The 24746-nt window shown below is 42.9% G+C and overlaps 2 protein-coding genes across 5 annotated transcripts in view; one reads left to right on the top strand and one right to left on the bottom strand.

Annotated features, from left to right (window-relative positions):
- Nucleotides 1-10023, top strand: part of rad51b (RAD51 paralog B) — a 52303-nt gene extending 42280 nt beyond the window's left edge. For all 4 annotated transcript variants that reach the window (XM_035793874.2, XM_035793877.2, XM_035793876.2 and 1 more), the window contains one exon: nucleotides 7768-10023. In XM_035793874.2, the coding sequence (XP_035649767.1) occupies nucleotides 7768-7833 (66 nt within the window). In that variant the 3' untranslated portion in view covers nucleotides 7834-10023. The remainder of the gene's footprint in view (nucleotides 1-7767) is intronic.
- A 7353-nt stretch (nucleotides 10024-17376) lies between these two features.
- Nucleotides 17377-22996, bottom strand: zfp36l1b (zinc finger protein 36, C3H type-like 1b). The gene is made up of 2 exons (XM_035793873.2): nucleotides 22804-22996; nucleotides 17377-20374 (listed from the first exon to the last, which is right to left on the bottom strand). Exons 1-2 carry the CDS (start codon nucleotides 22852-22854, stop codon nucleotides 19316-19318), a joined length of 1110 nt encoding a protein of 369 aa, XP_035649766.1. The 5' UTR covers nucleotides 22855-22996; the 3' UTR covers nucleotides 17377-19315.
- Between the last annotated feature and the right edge of the window lie 1750 nt (nucleotides 22997-24746).

The raw sequence follows: 24746 nt of genomic DNA, 5'->3' as shown, positions 1-24746 counted from the left end.
TATTGGTGATGGTTTCAATGCTTTGGTTATACACTAAGTATACAAAACATTAAGAACACCTGTTCTTTCCATGGCATAGACTGACCTGTTGAATCAAGGTGAAAGCAATGAGGTGTAATTGATGTCACTTGTTAAATCCACTTAATTCACTGTAGATGAAGGGGAGGAGACCGGTTAAAGAAGGATTTTTAAGCATTGAGACAATTGAGACATGGATTGCGTATGTGTGCCATTCAGAGGGTTAATGGGCAATTAAAAAGATTTATCCGCCTTTGAATGGGGTATGTTAGTAAGTGCCAGGCGCACCGGTTTGTTTTCAAGAACTGCAACGCAGCTGGGTTTTTTGCGCTCAACAGTTTCCCGTGTGTATCATGAATGGTCCATCACCCAAAGGACGGACATCCAGCCAACTTGACAACTGTGGGTTGCATTGGAGTCATCATAGGCCAACATCCCTGTGGAACGCTTTTGACACCTTGTACAGTCCATGCCCTGATGAATTGAGGCTGTTCTGAGGGGGTGCAACTCAATATTAGGAAGGTGTTCCTAATGTATGGTGTAGTCAGTGTATATGGGATCCCGAGTGGCGCAGAGGTCTAAGGCACTGCATGTCAGTGCAAGAGGCGTCACTACAATCCCTGGTTCGAATCCAGGCTGTATCACATCCGGCTGTAATTGGGAGTACCATAGGGCGGCGCACAATTGGCCCAGCATTGGCCGGGCTAGGCCGTCATGGTAAATAAGAATTTGTTCTTAACTGACTTGCACATAAATTGAATGAAATTACATAACCACTTTTTTTTTCTCTCCATATTTAGGCACAGTGTTTGGTGGTTACCAAACACACACACACACACACACACACACACTCACACTCACACTCACACTCACATTTATTTTATTGTCCTTGTGGGGACCAAACAATTGATTCCATTTCGAAATCTTATTTTCTTTAACCTAACCTTAACCCTTTCCTTATGGGGCTGGTGAAATGTCCCTACTTTTCCTTGTTTTACTATCCTTGTGAGGACTTCTGGTCCCCACAAGGATAGTAAAACCAAAAACACATACACTCGCACACAACCAAACTCACAGGGGAAATGGAGTGTTTATGAATCATCCTAGTTTCATTTTGGCTCCCATTCGATGAGCTCTAATTTGAATCATACGAGCCAGCCCTGTTCAGTTTCACAGTGACTAATGACTATATACCCTAAGCGTTATGTTAGCCTGGCACACAGAGAGAGCATCAGCGCAGGCCACGTTATGTTATGGGCCCTTTTGTTCTTCTCCCTGCTGCTCCATGAGCCACAACACAACAACCGATTCAACATGACATCGGAAGGGAGAGATGTTTTCTAAAGATGGCCTATTTAATTCGGGCTGAGGAGGAGCGAGGAGTTTATTAGCAGCAGACCTGGGTTCAAATACTATTTGAAATCCTTTTAAATTCTTTATCTGCGCTTGATTGAACTTGCCTGTCTCGATGGAACCAATAGAAAAGTAGTTAAAGTAAAACCTCACCCACCTGGCACTCTGGCAGGCTAGTGCAAACAATCAACATGTTTAAAAGATTTCTGAATAGTACTTGAACCCAGGTGTTCTTATTAGTAGCCCAGACAGACGGCAGCAGCATAGCGGAGCTGCAATGTTCTTCTGTAACCCAGCGTGGTCCAACGCCTCCCATTAGAGGCACATAGATAAACATGAAACAAAAGGGGCCATGGCTTGGCTGACTCAATGTTTCCAGCGGGCCTAAGGGGTAGAGGGTGGGAGGAGTGGGGTAGGGGAGTACCGGGGAGGGGGGAAAAACACAACCGCACGGCCCAGAAGAGTCTCTAGCTGCCTGGGATACAAGCTCCAAGCACACTGACTCATTATTAGCAATCAGAGACTGTGGATCTGGAACCCTTTAGCTGCTCTCTTGCTGCAGTTCTGGAGCTCCGCAAGGGTCAAGCTCCCATGACTGGCTGAATCTCTGTGCTGAGAAGTTGAACTGCGTGCCGAGTGGTAATAGCCCCTCTGTAATTTAGCAGTTTGATTTGATTATTGGTGAGGTTTGTCTTGGGCCCGGGCCTGTGAAACTGAGAGAGGGAGAAGGGGCTATTTACTATTATGTAAGACTTCAAACAGACGAAGTGCTCAGTCCAGCAGAGAACCAGAGAGGCTTGGAGGATGGTGGTGGGAGTGTTGTTAGTCCCCCTCGTGTGTGTGTGTGTGTGTGTGTGTGTGTGTGTGTGTGCCTAGGGATAACACCCTGCTACAGTATAGCCCTAGACTCCTATAGGCCCCATGTTGTTACCAGAGACTGGCCAGCAGAGAGCTTGGCGGAGGCTGCTGGGGCGGAGATGGACTTGGCTCAGCTCCAGCAGGAGGCCCCCCCGCCCTGTGTTACTTTATACAGCGGCAGCTTTTACCAAGGTGTTCATTTCAAGATTCCCCTTTATCTCCTTCCCTGATCCCGACTGTCTCCGTCTGAGGGGCCATAAATGAAAGGTGGAGAGGTGGATACAGGAGCCCCCTCTGACAGACAGATGCAGAGCTCCTGTTCTGTTCCCCATCCCCTATCGCTGATATGGACTCCGGCCTGCAGAGCGCTTTCTATCGCTCATCTCCCTATGACACACACCCGCGCGCACACACACCATCTCATTTTTCTTGAATTCCACTTTCCTCCTAATATGTCTTCTCTGCTTCCCACAATGCCCTGTAGAGGAGAAGAAAGGATCTGTCATCCTCCTTCCGAGTTGTTATTCTCTCTAGTGCCTCACTACTAGTGACCCATTTTGTCTTGTTTCGCTTCTTTTTGGAAGGGGGAAAAAGTCTGTCATAAGCAAATCCTCCATAACTATCTTGACTCATCTCTGGGCCTGTTTATGAGTGTGGTCGTGTTGAAAGAACTATCTAGTGTTTCTAGATTTCTATGAAATATGATCTATAATTCATTATAATATGAGGGCAATAGTTTTCTTTAAAAAAAATATTATTTACGTATGTTAAAAAGCTGCTTTTCTGTGTTGGAAGGGTGTGGGCGTATACTGGTCATTACAAATATTCTTGTGAATAGACTGCTGATTGGCCAGCTCATCCTTCTCAGGAGGATGACATCATCTTTGATGAGTAAATGGCAATAAAAACATTTTTAGTTACAAGTTTGAAGTGGGGTTTTTTAAGTGCTTTGGCCACAGTCAATAATATTATTTGGGGATGAATTAACAGAATGTGAACTTTCAAAAGTGAGATTTTCATTGTACAGTTACTTTAAAACGCCGTAAAAATGCATTTGAGCTGCCTCAGTTATGACTCGGACTGTGATTGTAATAACGGGCCGAGCAGCACAGAGAGAGAGGCAGTGAAACGGAACATTAAATGCACATGAAGTTTATCTCACTGCTGGAGTGAACCATTTCCTCCTCGTCACCCCCCCCAGCAGTCACTTCTGCTTTGGTACAACCCAACCATTGTTTGACAGTCTAGATAGAAAAATTGAGGCCTGAAACACAGAGGGCTGTTTCGAGAAGAACATTTACCAGGCATGTGGGGACCGCCAGACTAGTTTTGTCTGTATTTATTGTTTGCTTATCTTTGGTGTGTATTTGTCTCAGGGAGGGCATAGCAGCGTGCTGTATGATAGTCTTGGAAGGTCAAGAGGTCAGATTCTGGGGACTGAAATAAGGGGGCGTGTGACAATGATGTCATGGAAACTCATTGAGGTGAGTGTTCATGATTTGAATTTTTTGTTTATTTGCTCTTCTAACAGTGTATTCAGAACTTTGCTATCATGTTAGCTAGCTATGTAGCCTACGCTAGCCTAGTATAGCAGGTTGATTATTTTGCTTTTCACTCGCGTAAGCCTACATCCTAACTGAAAGCCCTTGACTTGTCTGATAATCAATGCGATTTTGTTTCACCGAATCTCTGTTTGTATATTTGGTTGTTTGATCTGTCTGGGCAAATAATTGGAGGTGGCAGCTCATCTATTTGTTTGCTAATATCTGATCAGACAGATTTAGCATGCTATGTAGCATAAATCAAGTGTATTATTGGCTCGTGCATAGGCAACTCAAAAAGCCCCCGGATGTTTTGAAATCTGAACACGACTCACATTGTTTTGAAATGTATAGATCACTATTATTTTCAGTGCATATCTTAAAAGAAGATGGTCCCAATTGAACACCCTAAGCTACACCCAGGCAGTGGTGGAAAAAGTATCCAACTGTCATACTTGGGTAAAAGTACAGATAACTTAATAGAAAATGTCTCAAGTAAAAGTCACTCAGTAAAGTTCTACTTGAGTAAAAGTATTTGGTTTAAAATATGCTCAAGTATCAAAAGCAAAAGTATAAATAATTTCAAATTCCTAATATTAAGCAAAACAGATGGCACCATTTTCTTGTTTTTTAAATTTACAGAAAGCCACAGGCACACATAATTTACAGACAAAGCATGTGAGTGTTTATTGAGTCCGGTTGATAAGTGCGTGAATTGGACTCTTTTCCTGTCCTGCTAAGCATTCAAAATGTAACGAATACTTTTGGGTGTCAAGGAAAATGTATGGAGTAAAAAGTACAATATTTTCTTAAGGAATGGAAGTGAAGTGAAAGTAGTCGAAAATATAAAAAGTAAGGACAGATAACCCCAAAATTAGTACTTTAAAGTATTTTTACTTAAGTACTTTACACCACTGTGCCCAGGTGTAGCTCATAGAAAGGCTTATGCCCAGGTGGTGCAACAGGTCAATTTTTTGGGCCCGACATAGAGCTCATTTTACGTCAGACCTAGAGTTGCGACCAACTGGTGCAACCGGCCTCTGTGGTGGACAAAGTCAATAAATCTCCTCTGGAAACTGGAATGACACTCATGTGTTCCCCTCTATCTTCTTCTTATCAAGTGCCCCCCCCTCTTAGACTTTTCACTCCATCCTCATAGACCAGTCTACTCCATTTCCCCCACATCTCAACGGTTTCCACTCAGTGTGGCTGTGAGAGGGAGTTGTTTAATGTTCTGCATGTTTCTTGCATCATCAAATTGTATTTGTCACATGCGCCGAATACAACAGGTGTAGTAGACCTTATCGTGAAGTGCTTACTTACAAGCCCTTAACCAACAATGTAGTTCAAGTAATAGTGTTAAGTATAAAATATTTACTAAATAAACTATAGTAAAAAGTAACATGGTACCGAGTCAATGTGCAGGGATACAGGTTAGTCGGGGTAATTTGTACATGTAGATAGGAGTAAAGTGACTATGCATAGATAATAAACCATGAGTAGTAGCAACAAGGGGGGTCAATGTAAATTGTCTGGGTGGCAATTTGATTAATTGTTCAGCAGTCTTATGGCTTGGGGGTAGAAGCTGTTAAGGAGCCTTTTGGACCTAAACTTTGAGCTCCGGTACCATTTGCCGTGCGGCAGTAGAGAGAATAGTCTATGACTTGTGTGACTGGAGTTTTTGACAATTTTTTTGGGCCTTCCCCTGACACCACTTAGTATATAGGATCTGGATGGCAGGAAGCTTGGCCCCAATGATGTACTGGGCCGTACGCACTACTCTCTGTAGCGCCTTAGTCGGATGCCAAGCAGTTGCCATACCAGGCAGTGATGCAATCCGTCAGGATGCTCTCGATGGTGCAGCTGTAGAACTTTTTGAGGATCTGGGGAACCATGCCAAGTCTTTTCAGTCTCCTTAGGGGGAAAAGGTGCCCTCTTCATGATTGTCGTGGTGTGTTTGGACCATGATAGTTTGTTGGTGCTGTGGACACCAAGGAACTTAATTCTCGATCCACTCCAATACAGTCCTGTCAATGTGAATGGGGGTGTGTTTGGCCCTCCTTTTCCTGTAGTCCAGGATCAGCTCCTTTGTCTTACTCACGTTGAGGGAGAGGTTGTTGTCCTGGCACCACACTGCCAGGTCTCTGACCTCCTCCCTATAGGCTGTCTCATTGTTGTCGGTGATCATGTTACTTTCTAAATGTAATCAGCATCCGAATCGGGGCGGATCCTGGGGGCATTCTCCAGGGGCCTTGTACGACCCATACTGTAAGTGGACCATCTCACAGTTATAGCAATGGATGTAGCTATACAAGACAAATATTAGACAAAGCGATCAGCAGACATGCAGTAGAGCGATAATTTATAAACCAGAATTTCCCATGGATACAGTTGTGATTCAGTGCTCCTTACTTCCTGGTGTCTAGGGACGTCTGTGATAGAAACAGAAACAGGTGGGGAACGGCTGGGTTTGGTCCAGGCAAGGTTCAGAATAATCTCCTGGGCTCCTCATTGTCCTCAGTCCTGCTGCTTCCCTTTAGGATTGACTTCTCCCAAAAGGCCTTTTGTTCTCAGGACAATCGCCTGTGATTATGATTTCTGCCCTTTTCTGGAGCAAGATCATCTTTTGAGATTAAAGAAGATAGCTTTTGATAACGATAAAAACTAAATGTGGGCCGGGTGAATCGGGGCGGCATTGTGGTGGCAGTACACTGGTTGGGTAAGGTGTTGTCATCTGAAGACATGGTGTCTTCGTTAGTAGGTTAGATACAGTAGATTTGAGAAAAATTTGCGGTGAGTTGCAACAAAATAATCGCTCTCCATCATTGTAACCACGCCTAGTCTAAACATTCAGGTGTTTATCACCTTTTGAACTTCCTCCTAGCTCCTCAGAAGTAGCAGGGTTAGGGAGAAACTGATTATGTCATCTGAATTTTAAAAAATGTAAACAAACTAATCACTTATGTTAGCAGATTTTGTGTGTGTTTGTAATCAGATACTTTTGAAACTAGATTACTAGATTATTATATTACTTTTAAAATCAGAAAGGATATTAATAAATTGACATCTTTCTGTTTTCTCAATTCCATTCAATATTGAAAAAAGGCTCAAGTTTAAGTTTGTTCCATTGGAGCGAGTCTGACCAGTCAGAGACCAACCACTGATGACATTCCAAATGCATTTGATGGGTCCTTTTTTGTCTTCTTCTTCTTATGCATTTTAAGAGAAAAGTAATCAGATTATGTTACTGAGTTTGGGTAATCCCAAAATTGTTACTGATTACAATTTTGGACAGGTAACTAGTAACTAACAGATTACATTTAGAAAGTAACCTACCCAACCCTGTCTACCAGAAACACACCTAACAGAAACACCATGGATAAGTAATGAAAAGGAAAGTTAGCCTTGCTCCACGATTACTCCTCACCTGTCTGAACTGCATACAGTACACTTTGACAAGTTAAATGTGCATTTGGTCAGTTGGGCCCATTTCACATCATGCAGTCAAACAGACGTACTGCTGTTTGTCATGGTCTGTAGCCGCACTGTGCTTTCTGAACCCAGCTCCTCTCCCCTTGAGGAATGGATAAGGATTATGGCAAAACAAAGAGATTTTATAAAAAATACCCTCGACGACATCCATAGGTGTCTCAGTAATCAATCCCCTATTTTTCTTTGGGCCAGGTTTTGTTTTACATAGTCTGTTTTGGATCAACTTTTTCTGTAAATGTTTACCTCACACGAGCCCACATCGGTCCCTGACTCCCTACGAATATGGTAACCTATTGAAACAAACAAATGACCAGCAATTTCCTCAAGCCCCAGGCTGTCGCCGAGAGAACTCGTGATGGGGGGGGTATTTGTCATTCAGAATAAAACTCAGATGGACGAGTAAATAAGAAAATCCATATACACTGGTAATGTAATACCTCGCTTCTGTTGTTTCAGTGAGACCCAGATCTATTACATGCTAAGGGCCCTGTATTGTGTTTTCTAGGAAATGATGATAACCAGGAAGTGTTGCATCAAGGCACAGACCCGGGCCTCCAGCCGATCAGAGTGAGGACAGGATTCAACTACAACCTGACACAAGCCAATCCTGCTGCCGTTGGCCATCTGAAGCGTCTTTGACTCTGGGAACTGTGTGTGTGTGTGTGTGTGTGTCAGGGCTCTACAGTGCTACCATTTTGGGGGCATATGCTCCCAAATATTTTGCTGTGCTACCAGGAATTTTAATTTGGGAATTCCAATGACCATAGAAAACAAATCACCCAAATAATAATTGTTGTTATGATTTCTCCGCAGCCTCGGTAGTATGCAAACATGGTGGCACAGAAAGAAAGGAAAATAGCTTTTTTAGGAGATGAGGATTCATATAGACCCAATGGATATGGAACGGTGTTTGGGTCTTTGCGTGTCAAAAATGATACAAGTCAAATAACGCTATTTGACGTGTCACGTAACGCTAACACAATTTGACACGTCAAATAGGCTTGTTGACCAATCAGGACCTGAATATGACTACACGTCACATAATGTTTTACGTAGTTATTACACATTGATTACACAATCACCGCTGAACATAAAATAGCTAGCTAGCTGATGGATGCAAACAATGTTCTTTGCCAAAAACATAGCAAAATGACATCCGTTTCAGTAGCTGTAGTTAACTATCTAGCTAGGTGGTGTCATCTAAAATACTCCTAATTTATAAGACAGTTCTTATTTGATTAATGGTGGTTGGACCCACCTATGTGAAGCTAGCCACAAGAGTGGAATTGGCAGTTCGCCTTCAAAAATGAAATGTTATTTGTCACATGCGCCAAATACAACACCTTACAGTGAAATGCTTACTTCCAAGCCCTTAACCAACAATGCTTTAAGAAGTTAAGAAAAACGTGTTAAATAGAAAAAAAGAAAAGCATTTTTTTTTGTCCATTTTAAAATAACATCAATTTGATAAGAAATACAAAGTATACATTGTAAATTACTATTGTAGCTGGAAATGGATGATTTCTGATGAAATACAGAGGCATACAGAGGCCTATTATCAGCTACCATCACTCCTGTGTTCCAATGGCACGATGTGTTAGCTAATCCAAGTTTATCATTTTTAAAGGCAAATTGATCATTAGAAAACCCTTTTGCAATTATGTTAGCACACCTGAACTTGTTCTGAAGCAATAAATCTGGCCTTCTTTAGACAAGTTGAGTATCTGGAGCATCAGCATTTGTGGGTTCGATTACAGGCTCAAAATGGCCAGAAACAAAGAACTTTCTTCAGAAACTTGTTAGTCTATTCTTGTTCTGAGAAATGAAGGCTATTCCATGCGAGAAACTGAAGATATTGTACACCGCTAAAACTAGCTAGTTACCCCAGAAGTTGCTGATAGCATCTGTATCAGAGATATTTGCAAACATTTTTGATCCTGATCTAATTTCAAATGCTCACACAGACGTTTTCCCATTCGGTCAAACAAATAATTCCTTATTACCAACGCAGTATTCTACCACTTGACTGTGATCGTAATGGTGGCTCTTGGCTTGCACGTGCAAATTCAGCACACACAGCATTCTACAATAGAATTGTATTATTTGACATGTCATATTAAAAGATTATTTGACCAGTCAGTGTTATTTGATGTTTTTTTTTACATGCGAATAAAGAAACGCCATTCCATAAATGTAGGCTATATCTCAATCTTAAACATCTATTTTACTGGTGATAAACCCTGTATTTTGTAATTGCTGGCAATTCTTCTCATTAAAAGGGGCAATCTGCTTTTACTCCATTTTTTTTATTATAAATTAATAATGTAAACCCATTGATTCTTGAGGAGTATAATTTATAAATGCCCCATGAGCTTATGAGACAAAATATAAGCTTTATGTAAACAAAGACTGCCTCAAAACAAAAAATGAACATTTTGATATCATGGATTGTTAGTCCTTGCATCCATAGCTCTATCATTTAAGTTTATCCAGCCCCATCCCGTAACCTTTTACAGAAACAAGCCGTTATCATTTCAACTGCGGATTGCCTCTTTAATATTTGTCATTGTGCTCCTACATTTTTCAGCTTAGGACCACATGTGCTCCTTGGAAGAACTGTAGAGCCATGTGTGTGTGTGTGTTTTAATGTGTGTGTCTGCTTGTCTGTGTTTGTGACTTAGTGTCTAACATTCCCCTTGTTGTTCTCAAAATACCATGTACAATACTGTATATTCAAATAAAACACATCACCAACCTGCCAGACTGAAGTCAGTGTTGTATTAACCCCTTATCAGTTCCTGTGTGTATGAAAGAAGGACTGGTCATTGATCTATTGCAATGCCACTGTCTTACTAGCTGGCTTCTCTGAGGTGAAGGTAAAGGGAAGCTAGCTCAGAGTTTGCTCAAGGGGAGACTGATGGGAGTACCAGCCAGCCAGGCAGGTCTGTCAATGTTTTATAGAAGTGGTACTCGGTGTCAGGAACACAGGTGAAAGCCAGACACAGAACCTCTCATATACACAACTGGGCGGATTTCCTCCTGGACACTGCTCAAAGACGAGCCTACACTGAGTGTACAAAACATTAGGAACACATGCTCTGTCCATGACTTTGACTGACCAAGTGAAAGCCATGATCCCTTATTGATGTCACAGGAGACTGAAAAGATTTGGCATGGGTCCTCAGATCCTCAAAAGGTTTTACAGCTGCACCATCGAGAATCCTGATGGGTTGCATCACTGCCTGGTATGGCAACTACTCGGCCTCCGACCGCAAGGCAATACAGAGGTTAGTGCGTACGGCCCAGTACTTCACCGGGGCCAAGCTTCCTGTCATCCAGGTCCTCTATACCAGGCAGTGTCAAAGGAAGGCCCAAAAAATTGTCAAAGACTCCAGCCACCCTAGTCATAGACTGTTCTCTGTTACCACACGGCAAGCGGTACTGGAGCGACCAAGTCTAGGTCCAAGAGGCTTCTAAACAACTTCTACCTCCAAGCCATAAGACTTCTGAACATCTAATCAAATGGCTAAGCAGACTATTCCCCCCTCCCCCCCGTTATGCTGCTGCTACTTTGCGTATGTGTGCCATTCAGAGGTTGAATTGTCAAGGCAAAAGATTTAAGTGCCTTTGAACCGGGTATGGTAGTAGGTGCCAGGTGCACCGGTTTGAGTGTGTCAAGAACTGCAACGCTGCTGGGTTTTTCATGCTCAACAGTTTCCTGTGTGTATCAAGAATGGTCTTCCAGCCAACATGGGACAGCATCCCTGTGGAACGCTTTCGACATCTTGTAGAGTCAATGCCCTGACAAATAGAAGCTGCTCTTAGGGCAAAAGGGAGTGCAACTCAATATTAGGACGGTCTTTCTAATGTTTTGTACATTCAGTATATACAGTTGAAGTCGGAAGTTTACATACACTAAGGTTGGAGTCATTAAAACTTGTTTTTCAACCACTTCACAAATTTCTTGTTAACGAACTATGGTTTTGGCAAGTCTGTTAGGACATCTACTTTGTGCATGACACAAGTAATTTTCACAACAATTGTTTAGTCGTATTATTTCACTTATAATTCACTGTATCACAATTCCAGTGGGTCAGAAGTTCACATACACTAAATTGACTGCCTTTAAACAGCTTGGAAAATTCCGGAAAAGTATGTCATGGCTTTAGAAGCTTCTGATAGGCTAATTGACATAATTTAAGTCAATTAGAGGTGTACCTGTGGATGGATTGCAAGGCCTACCTTCAAACTCAGTGCCTCTTTGTTTGACATCATGGGAAAATCAATAGAAATCAGCCAAAAATTGTACACCTCCACAAGTCTGGTTCATCCTTGGGAGAAATTTCCAAACGCCTGAAGGTACCACGTTCATCTGTACAAACAATAGTATGCAAGTATAAACACCATGGGACCACGTAGCCGTCATACCGCTCAAGAAGGAGACGTGTTCTGTCTCTTAGTGATAAACGTGCTTTGGTGCGAAAAATGCAAATCAATCCGAGAACAACAGCAAAGGACCTTGTGAAGATGCTGGAGGAAACCGGTACAAAAGTCCACAGTAAAACGAGTCCTATATCGACATAACATGATAGGCCGCTCAGCATGGAAGAAGCCACTGCTCCAAAACCTGCCATAAATAGCCAGACTACAGTTTGCACATGGGGACAAAGATCGTACTTTTTGGAGAAATGTCCTCTGGTCTGATGAAACAAAAATGGAACTGTTTGGCCATAATGACCATCGTTGTGTTTGGAGGGAAAAGGTGAAGGCTTGCTAGCCGAAAAACACCATCCCAACTGTGAAGCACGCAGGTGGCAGCATCATGTTGTGGGGTGCTTTGCTGCGGGAGGGACTGGTGCACTTCGCAAAATAGATGGCATCATGAGGAAGTAAAACTATGTGCATATATTGAAGCAACATCTCAAGACATCAGTCAGGAAGTTAAAGCCTGGTCGCAAATGGGTCTTCCAAATGGACAATGACCCCAAGCATACTTCCAAAGTTGTGGCAAAATGGCTTAATGACAACAAAGTCAAGGTTTTGGGGAGGCCATCACAAAGCCCTGACCTCAATCCTATAGAAAATGTGTGCGAGCAAGGCCTACAAACCTGATTCAGATACACCAGCTCTGTCAGAGGGAATGGGCCAAAATTCACCCAACGTATTGTGGGAAGCTTGTGGAAGGCTACCCAAAACGTTTGACCCAAGTGAAACCATTTAAAGGCAATGCTACCTAATACTAATTGAGTGTATGTAATAGTCTGACCCACTGGGAATGTGATGAAAGAAATAAAAGCTGAAATAAATCAGTCTCTACTATTATTCTGACATTTCACATTCTTAAAATACGGTGGTGATCCTAACTGACCTAAGACAGGGAATTTTTGCTAGGATTAAATGTCAGGAATTGTGGAAAAACTTTAAATGTATTTTGCTAAAGTGTATGTAAACTTCCGACTTCAACTGTGCCATCATCATCCCACAGTACAGAACATATTGCACGAACTCATCTGGGACTCTGGACCTTTCAGTGTTCACCACCAGGCCTGAATGTATATACGGATGTTTCTCCCTGCCCTGCAGAGTGGTGGTATGTAAGTTCTGACGCTCTGTGTGCTGTGGCTGCTGTGTAATGGCTCATTGTGTACAGCTGTGGCCGTCTGTGGTTAAACAGTGCTCTGCTGTGTGGCTCAGCAGGTTACAAGTCCCTGGGGCACTAGGCGAGAGGAGAGAGCAGGCTGGACAGGTTTCGCACATGCACACACAGCCACTGCTGTTAGAGTTTACCGGGATACTGAAAAGTGCCTCTCAGTCGGCTACTAATTGACACCCTTTAAGTGGCTTTTAGCTCGAGGAAAACCCATCAATCTTCTGCTGACTCGAATGGGACTTGATAGGCCGTTACCATGCCTCCCGTTCCCATGACTTCTGTTCCCATGGCTCCTCCAGTGCTTTAAGGGGAAGTTTGGCTGATTAGCTGAACAATGGTGTTATTTTGGATAGTTCCTCCTTTTTCTGTTGTTTTTCCCTCTGTGTGTGTGTGTGTGTGTTCTTTTACATACATCATACAGTAGACACATGCTTTTTCTTGTGTGTGTTATAGCTCACTGCCAAAGAGAGGAGGAACCGTAATAAAGTATTCATATGAGTATCAAAAGGCAGTATGTTTGTCTTTTTAGTCATATGCGGTTGGTTCAAGCCATTCTTTTCACGCCAATCAAAGAGCAACGGGAGTTTCCCTTAGTTTTCCCCTTAGTAGTCCTCACGCTGTTTTATGTTCTGTGTTTGGTCAAGTTCGTTATGTCAAGTTCAAACACACCACTATTTCACTTCTAATGAAAAAGACAACAGCAGTAGTGAGGTATCGCACGCACATACACACAGCTAGTCTTTATGATGAGTGCTGACAGGTATGCCAGTCTGAGGCTGTATGTTGGAGAAAGTAGTGATGTTCAGTCTTGGCTAAGAGTGTTCAGTCACAGGGCCCCAGCACAGCCTCGGGGACAGGCAGCACTCCTTCACCGGGGGTGTCAGCCTTTGTTTTTTCCTTCACACACCCTGATCATGGTTAGAAAGACCCCGCAGCAGTATCTCACACTACCCTGCCTTCGTCTGTAACGAGAAACGACCCTAGTCGGTGCCAAAACCGCACTTCTCAAATCATAGTTCCTCCTGGCAACTGCTCCCCCCCCCCAATGCTGTCGCCGTAGGCTTGACTCGCAGCCAGTCAGGAGCGAGGAGTTACTTATGACACGGCCTGTGGGAGGTGGAGAACCACGTGACTGGACTCGGGCTCCGCTCCTGCAGGTTGACTTAGCCAGCACAGCCCAGCACTGGAGTCTTGGAAAAAGTCATATAATGGCTGAGGAATTGTAGCAGGGTCACGGGGCTGGGAACGAAGTACGCAAAACACCCTATCAGCTCATCCCTGTCGCTACAGCCGTCTCCTAACCAATGAGAAAGGTAATGACAATGGAACATTTCATTTTTTTAAAATTGAACCTTTATTTAACTACGCAAGTCAGTTAAGAATACATTCTTATTCACAATGATGGCCAAACCCGGACAATCGTGCGCCGCCCTATGGGACACCCAATCACGGCCGGATGTGATACAGCCTGGACGGGAGATAGATTGCATGGCCCCACTGCTCTAATATTCACTTTGCTTTTGTTTAAGTTTTCTAGTTTGTTATTATCTCTGCTTGTGTAATACACCTTTAAAGGTTTATATCTGAGTCAGGCTCCCCCTTTTAGTATTGGTGCTATAATCAGGATCTTTAGGGCTGCTGTCAAGTAAAACAACTCCCTGCAATTAAAAAACATTTCCCTCACTTTTGTCAATGATCAACTCCATCCATGCCTTTACTTTGGCAAACTCAACTTACTCAAATACTGTTGTCAGTCATTCAAATAGGCCTGTTGGTGAATCGGTCAGTCAAATAGGCCTACTCATGTGTTACTTTAAGTTGATGTTCCCAAGTCCCCTTCACTCCCCACGAACAGAGCTCAACTTCTCACACTCCTTCCCCCTAATTTACCCCACCCCCAGGTGGTGAGGGTTGGTAGCAACACATCTGCCACACTAATCCTCAACACTGGAGCTCCCCAGGGGTGCATGCTCAGTCCCCTCCTGTACTCCCTGTTCACCCACGACTGCATGGCCAGGCACGAGTCCAACACCATCATTAAGTTTGCAGACGACACAACAGTGGTAGGCCTGATCACCGACAATTACGAGACAGCCTATAGAGAGGTGGTCAGAGACCTGACCGGGTGGTGCCAGAATAACAACCTATCCCTCAACGTAATCAAGACTGAGCTGATATCTCAAAGTGCTGTACAGAAACCCAGCCTAAAACACCAAACAATGCAGGTGTAGAGGGCACACCAAGCATATTCCCCCTCAGGAAACTAAAAAGATTTGGCATGGGTCCTGTGATCCTCAAAAGGTTCTACAGCTGCCTGGTACGGCAATTGCTCGGCCTCTGACGACAAGGCAGTTCAGAGGGTAGTGTGTACAGCCCAATACATCACTGGGCCAAAGCTGCCTGCCATCCAGGACCTCTACACCAGGCGGTGTTAGAGGACGGCCCTAAAAATTGTCAAAGACCCCAGCCATAGACTGTTCTCTCTACTACCGCATGGCAAGCGGTACCGGAGTGCCAAGGCTAGGACAAAAAGGCTTCTCAACAGTTTTTACACCCAAGCCATAAGACTTCTGAGCAGGTAACCAATGGTTACCCAGACTATTTACATTGTGTGCCCCCCAATCCCTCTTAAGCTGCTGCTACTCTGTTTATCTTATATGCATAGTCACTTTAACCATACATTTATGTACATACTACCTCAATTGGCCCGATCAACCAGTGCTCCCGCACATTGGCTAACCGGTCTATCTGCATTGTCCCACCAACCCCTCCGTTTACACTACTGCTACTCTCTGTTCAACATATTTGCATAGTCACTTTAACCATATGTACATACTACCTCAATAAGCCTGACTAACAGGTGTCTGTCTGTATATAGCCTTGCTACTCTTATTTTCAAATGTATTTTTACAAAAAAAAAATATTTACTTACCCATACCTTTTTTCGCACTATTGGGTCGAGCCTGTAAGTAAGCATTACCCGTTGTATTTGGAGCAAATAAACTTCAATTTGATCTGTGGCATTGTGTTGTGACAAAACTGCACATTATAAAGTTGCCTTTTGTCCCCTTGCATTAGGTGCACCTGTGTAATGATCATGCTGTTCAATCAGCTTCTTGCTATGCCACACCTGACACATGGATGGATTATTTTGGCAAAGGAGAAATGCTCACTAACAGGGATGTAAACAAATGTGCACATGGAACATTTCTGGAGTCTTATTTCAGCACATGACACCAACACTTTACATGCGTTTATATTGGTTGAGAATATTTTGACTGCACTGGACCGTTAAAGGCACAGTGATCCTCCTGCAGAAGTCTGTTCAAAGGAATCAGAAATCATTGATGTGCTAAGGATTCGCAGCACTTGAGTATTTTACTCCTTGTACCCCAGGCAACACCCACCCACTTGTTGAAACAAGTACACTTCTCTCTAGTAAAAAGTGTCACGCCTTGGGTGTTTCAGTCATTAGCAGGTAGTGGTTTGGTTTCTAGTCTACATTCAAAAGGGTTAAGGCAGCCGGGAGAGTACTAAACCAACAAGGTCGTAGCTGGCGCATGAGGTAAGAAGTTAGAGATTTTTTTTGTTAGCATACTACAATGAAAACCTGAGTACCATTCCATGCAGCCCCACTGTTTTGCTTTAAGTTTGAATTGACTTAGACTAATGGAGCAGCCGGGTTCCTAACTTGTCTCTGTGGAAATTGGAGATAAGTCCAGGCCTCAGGGGAACCAGCCCTGGCTATGCCTATGTGTGGAATAACAAATGAACTGAACCTGCAATTCATCAGCTGTAACAGGCCTAACTGAGGGACTGGGAGAAGTCTTGGCCAAAACACATGGGAGAGTCAACACTGTAAAAGCTAAAGTCTCCTACCTTACAGTAACCATGGTGAAAGGCTGATCTAGGGCCTCAAGACGAGAAGTAGCACTGAAAGTTGTGGCTGCTGTTCCTCAGTTTCTTTAAATCACAGTAGAGCAGCACACCAACCCTCAACAACAGTTTCAGAGAGAGAGAAAGCACAGGAGTTGGATTTCCTGTCTTGGAAATGTTTTCCTGGAAAACTGTTTTAAGTAATTTTTTGGTCTGACTATTTGTGTGTGTCTGGGGGAGGGGGTAGCTTTTCAATGGGAACTTTAAAACAAAGTTCCCCAGTTTGCTGGTGTAGAGACTGTAGCAAGATAAGTCAAAGATATGTGGTAGGATAACAAGCAGGGCTGTTTGCTCAATATTTCAATAGCACCGCTTCACCCACATGAACGCTATGGTTCCCCTTCAATGCCCAGCCCAAATAGAGCCAGCTTCCAGTACATGGGCTGCTTTCTCCACTGATAAATATTCTCACCCTAGTCATGTGATGAGAGGGTTGCTGTATATGATCATTACATAAACAGTGATAATACAACAAAAATGTTGCCAACCTCGGCCTCAAACAACCCTTGTCAATCAGGAAGACAGATGTTCAATAGAAATATGGGTTTTATTAGTTAAGTTTAAACTGCAATCTGTCATTTAAAAAAAAAATACATGAGAACAAATAAACTACTGTAGTGAACAGCAACAGCTGCTATAAAGAATACATTCAACTGTTGCTTTTCATGTCATGTGTCAATCCTGTTAACCTTTATACTTAACTACAAGTTCGGGCTTAAATCTGCTGTGTTATAAAACATGTGATGAAGGCACAACACTTGGGGATACCTGGAATGTATTCGATAGGCACTTATGGGAACGAGTGGTCCAACAACACATCAACTAAAAGTGCTAGTAAATGTATGCATGGTATTGCGGAATAGGTGATCGTCCATAACTAATTCAAATAAGAGCTTTCTATTTGTCGTTTACAGCGTAACTGCTGGTTATATAGGCTAAGTGACTTCTTAAATACTAAAATGTAGATTTTTTTTCCCAGTCAAAGGGACAGTGAATTAACAGGAAGAGGACTGTTACTCAACTTCGTCTACATTCTAGAGGGCCTTCGAGAGCTGCTGCAGCCCACAACTGGAAGAGAAATTAAGACATCAAAATAGAGAACCTGAAAACCACAGTCCAATATCAGGGAAGAGGAAAAACAATAAATATAAACGCAAAAACATTTGCATTTTTGTATTTAAATTAAGATTCACTTTCAAAATAAATCAAAGTGTAGTTACAAAATAAAAAAAATGTCATTGCAGTATAATATATTACCTGTAAAAAAAAAGAAAAAAAAAGTCTTCACAATCTTACGATTAATACGGAAGATCATAATTTAACATAAAAGAAAATATATTCTATCGTTTCATTATCCAGATAAATACAAAATAAAAAAAATGCTTTAAGATCAGCAATAAATACATTTTGATAAGTTAAATAAGCAGTGACAAGCAAACCTTCCATTTGAAGGTTTTACAAAACAATATAGTTGAACAAGGTGGAATCGATGGGAGAGCATGGCGCTCATGTGATTTGACAGCGGTGACTGAGGTATCATCTCAGTCAGCTATTGAGCCGAGTGGGGGCTAGGAGAAGGGGGGCAGGCCAAGCTCACATATGAATGTTTAACGACCAGTTTACATTGATGAACAGTCCTACTCCACACAACTAAAGAAACCAAACAGACCAGTAGACAATTACTAAGGGTTCTTAGTAGCGCCAAACGAAAATGAAAAACTCTTCCAGCCCTGATTCTAAAAAATATTTTTTTAAAACATCTGTGTTTGTCTAGTCCTCATAATATACTTTTTTTTTTATAAAAAAAAAGCTGGAAAAATATTTTTTGCAATCATTAGGACGTGGAAAAAGTAACAATTGTAGTCCCGCACATTGATCGGACAACACCAAGGCACTTCATTTAATCTGGTCGTCCAATCATTTTTTTTATGGTTTAACTTGAAGGGAAATGTGACCCTTTTTAAAAATGGAGCACGAATTTGTCACAAGTCCTCTTGAGATGTAAAAGTATGGGATGTTTTTGAAGATAGCTGTGGCACAGGCAGCAATGGCAAAGTGAAGATCTGCAGCACCGCTACACACAAAACGACAGGGAAATCCTGCCTTGGGACATACTGAAACTTCCCACAGACCTTATCCATCCCCTCTGATTTCTACTGTACACCGTTATTGTAGCACTTCACCCAGGGCCAACTTGCTACTCACGATTCTTGAGTGACCACTTGGCTGAATGATTGTTTGGGTAAAACAAAAACACCTCGATTGACTAATTGGAGGCATCTGAGATGAGGGGGGGGGCAGCTGAGTTTCCTGATTGGACTCAGTGGCTACAACACTGCGACACAGAATCATGTCCACTTCTGGGTTGTAAACAAGGCCAGGAGACGAGGGGGACAGGACCATGGGGAGACAGGCACTCACTTTCTCACTCCATGCATCCATCCCAGGCACCGGGGGTGTAGGCTCTCTAATCATCAGAGATGGAGAGCCTGCTGAAGATGGGCAGGCGGCGCGAGGCATCCAGGCTGGGGGATTCGGAACCACTCTGACTGCCCAGGCTGCTCTGGTAGCCCTCCTGGTCGGAGAGAGAGTCCGGGGGGCTGGGGGGACACTCCGACATGGGCCGGAAGAAGCAGGGGGTAGTGGGGGAGTGCGGCGCCGGGGCCAGCAGGTTGGGCTCCAAGACAGGGGGCCCCCCTACTAGGCTCGGGCCAAACAGATTGACCAACTCCTGGCTGGAGTAGGTGAAGGGGTTGCTGGGCCACTCGCCCAGGTCCTCTGTGGAGAAAATGGGCGGCGGGGTGACCGAGGTGGGGCTGTCCTGTAGACCGCCCTGGCTGGGGAAACCGGCGAAGCTGAAGCTGTGCTGGAGGCGGGGGCGATCCATCTTGTTGAAAGTGGAGAACGGTGGCGGCGGGCCGCGGCGTTCCTCTGCGTTGTGGATGAAGTGGCAGCGCGGGCCATAGGGGCAGAAGCCGATGGTGTGGAAGGTGCGGCACAGCTCCGTCTTGTACTTTGGGTGGCGGCTCAGGCTACGCAGCTCGTGCATGCCGTGGGCAAACTGGCACTTGTCACCGTACTTGCAAGTGCCGTTCTCCTCGAAGGGCCGGCACAGCTCCGTCTTGTAGCGGCTGGAGTTGACCTGCTGCTGCTGCTGGCCCTGCCCGCCGCCAAGGCACTGGAGCTGGCTGCCCGGCTTGAGGCGATCCCCGGTCTCAGAGAAGGAGCGGTCCCGGAAGCGGTTCTCCTTGTTGTTACTGCCACCACCAATCAGGAGCGAGGAGGGGTCAGCCTTGAGACTGTTGATGAACTGATTCTGGTTGAATTTGGTGTTGGGGAGGGTGACGGAGTGGCGGCGCTGGAACAGCCCACTGCCCCCTGCAGAGGGGGCCCCCACTACCTTCCTGTCCAGCAGGGAACCAGTGGGGGGGCAAGAGGGAGGGTTGTTGGCACCAGTGCAGACTGGGACAGATGTGGAGTGGGGCCCACCAAAAGTATTGTTGTTGTAGTTAAACATCTTATTGTTCTGCAAAGAAAAGAACAGTCATGCTTAATAAAAGTGTCAATCAGTACTGAAAAAAAAAAAAACATTTTTTAACTTAAATCCCAAAAAGTTTGGGGCTAGCCGTGTTAGTTTACAGTCCAGACGCATTACAAAAGCAGGGCCGGGATCTTAATGACATACTTACTAGTTCAACAGCACTATAGAAAGACTGGTCTCCAAAGTCACAAGTTAAAGAGAATTGTGCAATCAGTTTACTCTAACAAGCTGTCAATCAAATAAAAAGCACTGCCAAACAATTATGGCCATAGGATGTTGGCGCAACAGTGATAGTACAGACCGCAAACCCTCAGGCTGCTGCACAGATGCTATAGGGGCTCTAGTCTAAAGCACCCAGATAAGTTGTGATTGAGAGCATCCCCCCCAACACTCTAAATGGTTAAATGGGTGACAATGTCATTGTTGCAACAGTTTGAGTAGGAAACATACTATCATCTTAAATTGACATATTAAATGATTTTATATTGTGTCAATTTCCCCTAATGTGGACAGTTTGTTTTACTACCTTAGACAAGCTTGCAATTTCACCCAATTAAATTGAGTGGAATTATACATCCTTTTTTACCTCAGATTAGTAGGTGTTATACCGGTGTATTTGGAAATAGCCACGGGATGGTTATTCAATACTGTTGAAACACATACACATCTATTTGTATCTACTTTAAGTAAATACCTGTAGCCAACGTGTGCAATACCTTGAGATAGAAGATTGTGACCTGTGACATGAACAATCTCATTATACAGGTCACAATTTTTCATTATAAAGTAAACAGGTCCCCAGTCTCTTGAGTCACTCACTGGTGTGCAGTCAGGTGATCTAGTTACCGTGTAGAATTCAAACCAAAATCGTTACAAGCTAGATATCTTGTAACTTAAGTTACTGCCTAAAATGTGCCAAATGCTCTGCAGTTCAGCATTTTGGTTAGCTAATTTAGTAGCTAGTTATCCATCTTGCTAAGTGGTTAGCTTATTCCAATGTTAATTCAATCAACAGACATTCCAAAAGTTCTCATCTAACCAAACATGTATAGGTTATTCCATGATTCGGTGTGGCCATTGAAGTGTTAATTTAAACAGCACTACACTCCAAAACGTTGATTTCTATTGATTTCAGCATAATATCGATGGAAGTGATTAACAAGTGATGTACACATTATTTCCAGATTACGAGTGGCTTTTTGAGCCGTGTTAGTTTTAACAGGACGTGGAACCTCATCTCCCCCCCTCTAGCTAACTGATTTTAAACATGACAATCGATATTGACAACAGTGTTGTGTTTCTTTTGTTTTGGTGACGTCTATCAAAAATGCAACATTCATGTTGTACTCTAACCAGTGATAAGGTGCTCGTTTAAAAAAAAACACATGTAATATTATTACTATGGTTTCACATGTGTAGATAAACATAGTACTTTGTTCCACCTTTTCTGCATACTGGTTATTGATTTGGACATTAAAAAACTATTGACATTGGGCTATTTATCAAAATGTGTTTTTTGAAGCAGCGACAGCATTTCAATTTAAGTTAAGAATATAAACATGACCTTTCATCATGAATTTCCAATGGTATTGTACTTCAATCAGGTAATAGCTGCTGAATATGTCCAAAAACGTGCTGTGATTGATTTATTTGGATGAGAAGAATCAGCAAAACTGGTATGCCCAAAACTGGTAGGCACCAATGCCTTTTACATAGTTCGACATCTTAGATAATACAATAGATTGAAAACGATAACCAGTAAACTTCGGGTAATCTAATTCAAAAGCCATTAGCTATAGAAATACACAGTAGTCAAATGCTGACATGTAACCTTTGTAGACAATATTTTTGGTACTTAGGCACAACTGTTTACAATTCGTACTGTGTGTGTGAGATTTCCATAACGTTATCCGTGCGAGACAGCACAGCTTGCACACAAAAGCGCGTAAATTGTTGCAAGACAACCAATAGCAGCTAGGGTTGAATCCGCCTGTTGCTTATTTTCAACCAAAATAGCTGGCATGCCATGCGATGTGAACTCAGATAGCTACGTGTTGCATTTTCAAAGATTCATTTTTGCGATCACTTAGTTAATAAACAACCATAAACTAACATTTAAAATAAATGATAAATTCGCGACGCTAACTACTCAAGAACATGTGACAGAAGCAGCGATAACTTACGTTGCCTGGTGAGCTAGCTAATTATTAAAGTGTTGAATTGTTAGCGGCCAGTAAACACTTTATACTTTGTCATCAGTTTGTCACTTACGATCCAAAACGTGTAGAGAACACTCGCTAACGTTTGCTGAACAACCCCGAAAAAAAGTTAAATGAACTGGGCGAAGCTAACCAAGTTAGCTAGCTAGCAATTAGCTAGCCCTCAGCTCGAAGCAAGCAATACACATTTATTACCTTGTTCATTTCGTTGTAGTCGAAGAAAGGAGAAACGATACTTGCAGTCATTTTTGTTGAGTGGATACTGTAAAGTAAATATAAAATAATTTATCTAAAGCACAGGGCTGGTGGTAAGTCCAGATTGAAGTGTTCTTTCTGCCCTGCAGAGAGCCCCCTCTGTCCTGCAACAGTTGTGCGCAGTTCCCTTTTAAAAGCTCTATGCATGGTTATGTCTGCTGGGAGGGGCCTGAGTGTGATTGACACAAGTAACTGTCTGCCCTCACCACTTATTTCTTGCTTGTCAGAGCAGCCCTTTTTCAAACATTTTTGGGCCCAGGGACCAGCAAGGCATGGCCTTATTCCTCTGAGGACCGCTTTGGTAAAACATTATGGAAACTCGCTTTTTCTTTATAAAAATTAATGAGTTATGTATTTACTTGGCTTCCTCTTTGTTTGTCTGTCTATATTTTTGCCTGCCTGTGTCTGCCTGTGTTGTAGTCATGGACAGTGTCGCTCTCTGTGCTTTCTTCATGGGCGGTCTTCAGGGGCTCTGTTTATGGGCTGTGTTCGTTCTGGGGCTGTCTGTTTATAAATGACAAGACCGTACAGAAATAACTGAGTCGTTATACACAATCATATTATCTGTGCTGTCAATAAAAACAATGTAACAACTGAATCTTTATAAACAAATACATCTTTCCTTCTATCAATATATACCAACGGGTGAAAAAAATAGAATAGTACAAGATGTTTGACTCACCTAATCATTGAGACGGGTGTGTCTGTCTCCTGGGAACCAACAGTTCAAACCTCGGGGAAAGGAGAGGGACACTCAAGGTGTTTTTAACAGCCAGTCTGCTGCGATATTTATATATTTTTTTGCAGCAAGAGAGAAGAACCTGGTTTCACTGAGTTTCGGGTAGACTAAAAATGAGGGGATCAACAAGGGTTCTTCTAAGATCCTCAAAGTTCTTCAAAGAACCTTAGGATTCTTGGCACTGAAAACTGCCCCCAATAGGTTCTTCCAAGAACCCCACAGGAGGTGGGATTAATCGAAAAACCTCCTTAGTTGGTGGGGGTTCTTGCAAGAACCTAACTACTCAACTGAAAAATGTGGATTTGAAAGGACAGTAGGTCTGGCACTTAAATGAAATGCAGCGGGGCTAAAAAGTATTTAGTCAGCCACCAATTGTGCAAGTTCTCCTGCTTAAAAAGATGAGAGAGGCCTGTAATTTTCATCATAGGTACACTTCAACTATGACAGACAAAATGAGGGGGGAAAAAATCCAGAAAATCACATTGTAGGATTTTTAATGAATGTATTTGCAAATTATGGTTGAAAAGCCTTTTTAAAAAATCTTATGTTACATCCCTACATGTCAGTCCCTTTCAGACGATCCTCCTATCACTGTTGGTCCTCCTCCGTGACCTTACGTACGGCTGAGGATTTTAACTTTCCTCTTGAGAATTAGTGTAGAGTAAGAAGAGCAGTCGTGTAGCTCATCACAATACTTCACCTCTTCGGGCATGTAGTACCCTAGACTGTCCTGATCATCTAGTTGAGCATTCCAGATAACTCCTCCACCCCAGCAGAAATCCCGATCTACATAGCAGGATAGTAAATGTGCAGATAGACCGAAGCCCAGTCTATTTTACCATTACTATAGTCAAGTCTGTGAGTTATGGTATTTTAGTATAGATGTTATCATTTTAGTAATCAACGTAGCTCGCTAGTAAAAGTAACTTTTTTTTTGTCTTTCAGATGTGCAGACCAAAAACCCAGTGATAACACTCGGGTCTGTAGCTGTCATTTCCCGGCGGGAAAGAGAAAGGATCAACCACACCCTCAGCAAATATGCTGGATGTGATGTACTCTCTCACTCTGAGGGAAAGACATCATTTAATCGTCACAGATTTAAATTCCCACTGTGCCCATGATAGAATACAATGTGAATTGTTTT

Source organism: Oncorhynchus keta, chromosome 19 (assembly GCF_023373465.1).
Source record: "Oncorhynchus keta strain PuntledgeMale-10-30-2019 chromosome 19, Oket_V2, whole genome shotgun sequence".
NCBI classification, from domain to species: Eukaryota; Metazoa; Chordata; class Actinopteri; order Salmoniformes; family Salmonidae; genus Oncorhynchus; species Oncorhynchus keta.
Note: the sequence above shows the minus strand (reverse complement) of the source record. Positions and strands in the feature narration are given on the sequence as shown.